Source organism: Oxyura jamaicensis, unplaced genomic scaffold (genome assembly GCF_011077185.1).
Source record: "Oxyura jamaicensis isolate SHBP4307 breed ruddy duck unplaced genomic scaffold, BPBGC_Ojam_1.0 oxyUn_random_OJ69283, whole genome shotgun sequence".
NCBI classification, from domain to species: Eukaryota; Metazoa; Chordata; class Aves; order Anseriformes; family Anatidae; genus Oxyura; species Oxyura jamaicensis.
Genome location: NW_023309306.1, coordinates 1 through 4,843, shown reverse-complemented (window position 1 = coordinate 4,843; position 4,843 = coordinate 1). Strand labels below are relative to the sequence as shown.

Genomic DNA, 4,843 nt, shown 5'->3' with positions numbered 1-4,843 from the left:
GAGGAACGTTGAGTTTTTGGGGCTTGTCCTCAAAAAAACGTTGATTTTTTTTCTGTGCTTGTCCTCAGAGGAAGTCCCGACGCCCTTGGGTGCGTACGGCGCGGCGGCGGCCAGCCCGGGCCCGGCGTGGCGGCGGCGCCGGGAGAAGAGCGGCGGGCCGGAGGCGGCGGGCGGCGCGCTCTCCGCCGACCGCCGCAAGTCCAAGGTGTGGAACTACTACACCAAGCTGGGCGACGCCTACGTGGAGTGCACCGTCTGCAGGAAGCAGCTCTCCTTCCACAACAGCACCACCACCATGCGCGAGCACCTGGCGAGGAGGCACAGCATCCGCGACGCGCCGCTGCGGCTCAAGGATGAGGCGCCCGAGGCCAAGCGGCCGCGGCAGACGCCGCCGGAGAGCGGCCCCCGCCGCGGCGCGCCCTGCGGCGAGGCCAGGAGCGAGGTGATCCTGGAGCTGGTGCTGGAGATGATCTTCCGCGACCTGCAGCCGCTCTCCGTGGTGCGGGACAGAGGCTTCGGGCTCCTCCTCGGCTACCTGGAGCCCGCCTTCGTCCTGCCGGCGCCGGCGCGGCTCGCCGGCATGCTGCGGCACCGCTACGGCGTGGTCAAGCAGCAGGTGGAGCGCTCCCTGCGGACGGCGCAGGCCCTCGTGGTGTGCCTGGAGGCGTGGGCGTCGCGGCGGGGCCACGGCTACCTCGGCATCTCCGCCAGCTTCATCGACGGCGAGTGGCGGCGCGCGCGGTGCCTGTTGGAGACGCAGCGAGCGCGCCGGGACGAGGGCGGCGTGGGGGAGAGGCTGCGCGCTGCGCTGGCCGAGTTCGGGCTGCCGGGCCAGGCCGTGTTCTGCGTGGTGGACGACAGCTCGGAGCCGCCGGCGGGGCAGGGCTGGGCCGGCCTCTGCTGCGCCGCGCGCGCCCTCCAGCTCTGCGTCCAGGCGGGGCTGGAGGTGGAGCAGGTGCAGGAGGCGCTGAGCGGCGCCCGGGGCATCGTCAGGTTCTTCGAGCAGGACGCCGAGGCCAGCGGCTGCCTCGGCAGCAAGCTGGAGGCCCTCAACAAGTCCCAGCTGAAACTGGCGCTGGACGCCGGCTCGCGCTGGCTGACCACGGTGGAGATGTGCGAGAACCTCCTGGAGCTGAGGTGGGCCATCATGGCGGTGCTGGAGGAGCACCCCCGCGGCGCGGCGGCCGCGCGGAGCCTGGCCGACCACCAGTGGAAGCTCCTGCAGGAGCTGGTGGCGGTGCTGCGGACCGTCAAGATCGCCGCGTCCTTCCTGCGCGAGGAGCAGAACGCCTCCGTGTCCGCCCTGATGCCCTGCGTCCACGGCGTGGTGGCCGCCATCGGGCGGCAGGCCGAGGAGGCCGGCGCCGTCGTCAGGAGGGTGGTGGGCAACATCCGCGCGGAGCTGACGCGGCGCTGGGGGCTGGCGGAGGAGGAGAAGGTGCTGGAGAGCCCGGCCGTCATCGCCTCCTTCCTGGACCCGCGCTTCAAGGAGCTGAGGTTCCTGAGCCCCGGCCTGAGGAGCGAGCTGCACCGCAGGGTCAAGGCCATGCTGTCGCAGGCCTTCGGCCACCAGTCCCCGCCCGGAGCCCGCTCCGGGGCGCCCGGCTCGGGGTACAAAGCCGAGGGCGAGGCCCCCGAGGAGCCGAGCGCGCCGTCCGCCAGCGCGTACGACGTCCTCCTGGGGAAGGACCCGACCGAGAGCATGCCCGAGATCCACCGGCAGCTGGAGAACTACATCGTGGAGCCGCTCTGCAAGCGCAGCGCCGACCCGCTGGACTGGTGGAGGAGCAACGAGCACCGCTTCCCGGCCGTGGCCAGGCTGAGCAGGCGGTACCTGGCCGTGCCCGCCACCGCCGTGCCGCCGGAGCGAGCCTTCGCCGCCGGCGAGAGCGCCCTGCAGCACCGACGGGCCGCGCTGGCGCCGGAGAACCTGCACCAGGTCCTCTTCCTCCACCACAACTTCGACTTGCTGGAGGCGAGGAGGAGCGGGCAGCGACACCCGCGCTAGCGGGCGCGCCGAGCTCCGGGCGCCGGGTGTTTCTCCGCCTTCCTGCCCACGCCGCTTCGGCGCGGCGCTGGTGATCGCCGCGGTGAGGAGCGAGCTCGGGGGGAGGCGGGAAGGCGCTGGGCTCGCTTCTCCGGCCGCGCCGCGCGGGCTCCGAGCGCCGGCGCGGGGCTGGGGAGCTCCGCTCGGCCCTCACTGCGCCGGGAGGCCGGGGCTGAGGCCGGCTCCGTCGCCGGGGAGGGGAAGGAGCGAGGGCAAAGCGGGGAATTCCGCAGCGGGGCGGTCGCGAGGCTCCGCTGCTGCCCTCCGAGGGGGATTTCGGAAGAACGCCGGCGCCTGCTCGCCACCCGGCAGCCCGCCGAAGCGCCGCGCACGCGACACGAGGGGCCCCAAGCGTTTAACGGCCGGAGGGGGAGGCGGCGAGGGCGCTCCAGGGAGGCGCGCGGCTGCTCTCCAGAACCCGCTTTAATAAGCTCCGCGCGAGGCGCGCGCACGGCTCCCGTTCTACGGCACGACGCGCGCCGTTGGACGCGTTCCAACGCGTTTTCATCGCCTCGCCATGCCGGGAACGCTTCTCGCCGCGACCAAACCCGGAGCGAAGCGAGAGGAGAAGCCCGGAGCTCCCGGGCTCGGTACAAACAATCCTGCGGCCGCCAACGGCCGCGGGGTTCCTCCGCCCGCGCACGATCCCATTCGGCGCCGAGTTCAGCGGGCGGCTGCGCAGGAGGGGGGCTCGAAGCCTTCGGGGGTCTCTCCGTCAAACACCAACCGCCGGTGCCGAAGGCTGAGGAAACCCAAGTAAGCTTTTGGACCGCGCCGCGCAGCCGAAGCCGCAGCTTTTCCTCCCCAAAGCCTCCCGGCGACGCTCCCCGCGGGCGCTCCACGCTCCTCACGTCTTCGCCCATGGCGGGAAGAGCTCCTCGGGGCGGTGCCGCGCCGCCCGCGGCTCCGGAGGCCGGAGAGGAGGCCGCCGGCCTCGCGGCTACTCCGACAGCGCGGCCTCCCAGGGCCCGGCGGCCGAGGGCAGCGCCCGGCCTTGGTCCGGGCCTTGGAGGTGCCCCAAGGGCCAGGGGATCCTCAGCAGGGGCTCAGCGGGCGGGCGGTGGCGCTTCATGTGGGCGTTGCGGCCTTTGATCTTGTCGAACACCCTGAAAGGGAGGGGAAAGGAACTCGTTAGGGCTCCGGTCGTTAGCCCGACACCCCAGGAGGGGGCCGCCCGGGGCGGGGGCTGCCCGAGGGGAGGGGGCTGCCCACCTCTCGCACTCCCCGCAGGGAAACGTGGGCCGGTCGTCCGCGCCGCCGGACGGGTCGGGGGGCTCGCCGGGACCACCGGCGGCGGGGGAAATCTTCCTCGAGCTCCTCGGCTTCGGCAGCAGGCGGTGCCTCTTCCTCGGGCTGCCGGCAGCCTGCGGACGGGACGGCTTTTATCGGCGCCGCCTTCCCTCCAGGAGCACAGTGGGGGGGGTGGTTAATTAAAAGATAATTGGCTTGAAAACTCCCTGAGGTGCCCAAGGAACGAGAGAGCGGGACAAAAGCCCGAAGGTGAACGTCGGCGGGATGAAAACCCGGGGGGACCGGGAGGAAACACGGGCAGGGGGAGCGACGCCGCCACCGCTGGAGGCGAGGGGGGGCTGCGGAGTCCGCGCAGGGTGAGCCCCCGGCCCACAAAAAGCCCTGTTTCACCCCAAAATCGGCAGCGGAACCAAACGGCGGCGCTCCGGCCGGGACTTGTGTCCACGCCCCCGGTCCGTCTACCTTTTCTTCGGCCTCTTCCTCCTCGTTCTTGTCTCTCCTGGGTTTTTTGTCTGCCACGGGAGCTCGGCCGGGGTCGAACCTGAGTTTTTTCTTCCAGATGTAATAATACTCCACGCACTGCGCCACGCTCTTCGTCTGAACCTAACGAGAGGGACGCAAGCGGTCGGCGAGGGAAGCGGTCGGCGAGGGCACCGCCTTCCCCCGGCGGTTTCCTTCCCCGGCGGCGCCCCCCGGGGGCTCCGGGTACCACCGTGGAGGGGGCAGAAGGGTGAGGGGGGAGCTGGGAGGGGCGCCGGGGGCAGGTTCCGCACAGCCCAGGGGTCTTCACCCTGCCGTAGACCCCCGCGTGTCCGGCTCCCAGCAGCAGGGCACGCAGCGCCCGGCCGTTTTGGTGAGAAAACAGGTGTTTTTTTTTTAAAAAAAAAAACCACGGGAATCGGGGGATAACGGCGTCGGGTTCAGGCTGTCAGCGCGGCCCCCGACCACGAGGAGCGGAGCTCTCGGTGCCAAAACGCCCCTAAACCCCCCCAAAATCACACCGCAGGTTTGCTCCGCGCCTCCTGCTAACGCCACGACTTCACGCCTCTGCCTCCCCTGCGAGGTCACCGCCCGGACCAAGCGCGCCCCGGAGGATCGTGGGGATTATTTCGGGGAGCCCCAAGAAATAACGCGCTGATTGCTCGGGAGGAGAGCCCCCGCTAACGAGTTCAAGCCCCGCCGGGGTCGAACCATCTCCCCCCAGAGCCCTCCGATGCCGCCCGGCCCCAGGGCAGGAGGGAGCAGCCGCGGGCTCGTGGTGGAGCCGCCCCCGGCTCGAGGCTTTTACCTTCCTCTGGATGAGGTGAAAATCCTTCCGGTGGGCGCCGAAAGCCTTCTTGAAGAGCTGCCTCTCGGCGGGCGTCCAGCTGTCGGAACCTGGCGGGGAGCAGCAGGAGGCGAGGCGTTAGCGGCCGGCGCGGCGCTTCGTTCCCCTCCCCAATGAACACCCCGGAACCGCGTGGAATCGTCACCCGAACGGTGTCACCCCGGGGTCCGTTAGCCGGGAACCGCCCGGCTCGGCGCCCTCCGGGAGGGTCCGGGAGC

At 71.2% G+C, this 4,843-nt stretch overlaps 2 protein-coding genes across 2 annotated transcripts; one reads left to right on the top strand and one right to left on the bottom strand.

The window, feature by feature from the left end:
- Positions 1-68: 68 nt before the first annotated feature.
- Positions 69-2,008, top strand: LOC118159274 (zinc finger BED domain-containing protein 1-like; the record flags this gene model as incomplete). The annotated part of the gene is made up of 1 exon (XM_035313879.1): positions 69-2,008. A coding segment is annotated over one exon (1,940 nt), but the record flags the coding sequence as incomplete, so codon positions are not given.
- Positions 2,009-2,987: 979 nt separating this feature from the next.
- On the bottom strand, positions 2,988-4,675 carry LOC118159275 (zinc finger protein 541-like; the record flags this gene model as incomplete). Its single annotated transcript, XM_035313880.1, has 4 exons — positions 2,988-3,153; positions 3,260-3,411; positions 3,761-3,901; positions 4,587-4,675. Coding segments are annotated over 4 exons (548 nt in total), but the record flags the coding sequence as incomplete, so codon positions are not given.
- Positions 4,676-4,843: the final 168 nt, after the last annotated feature.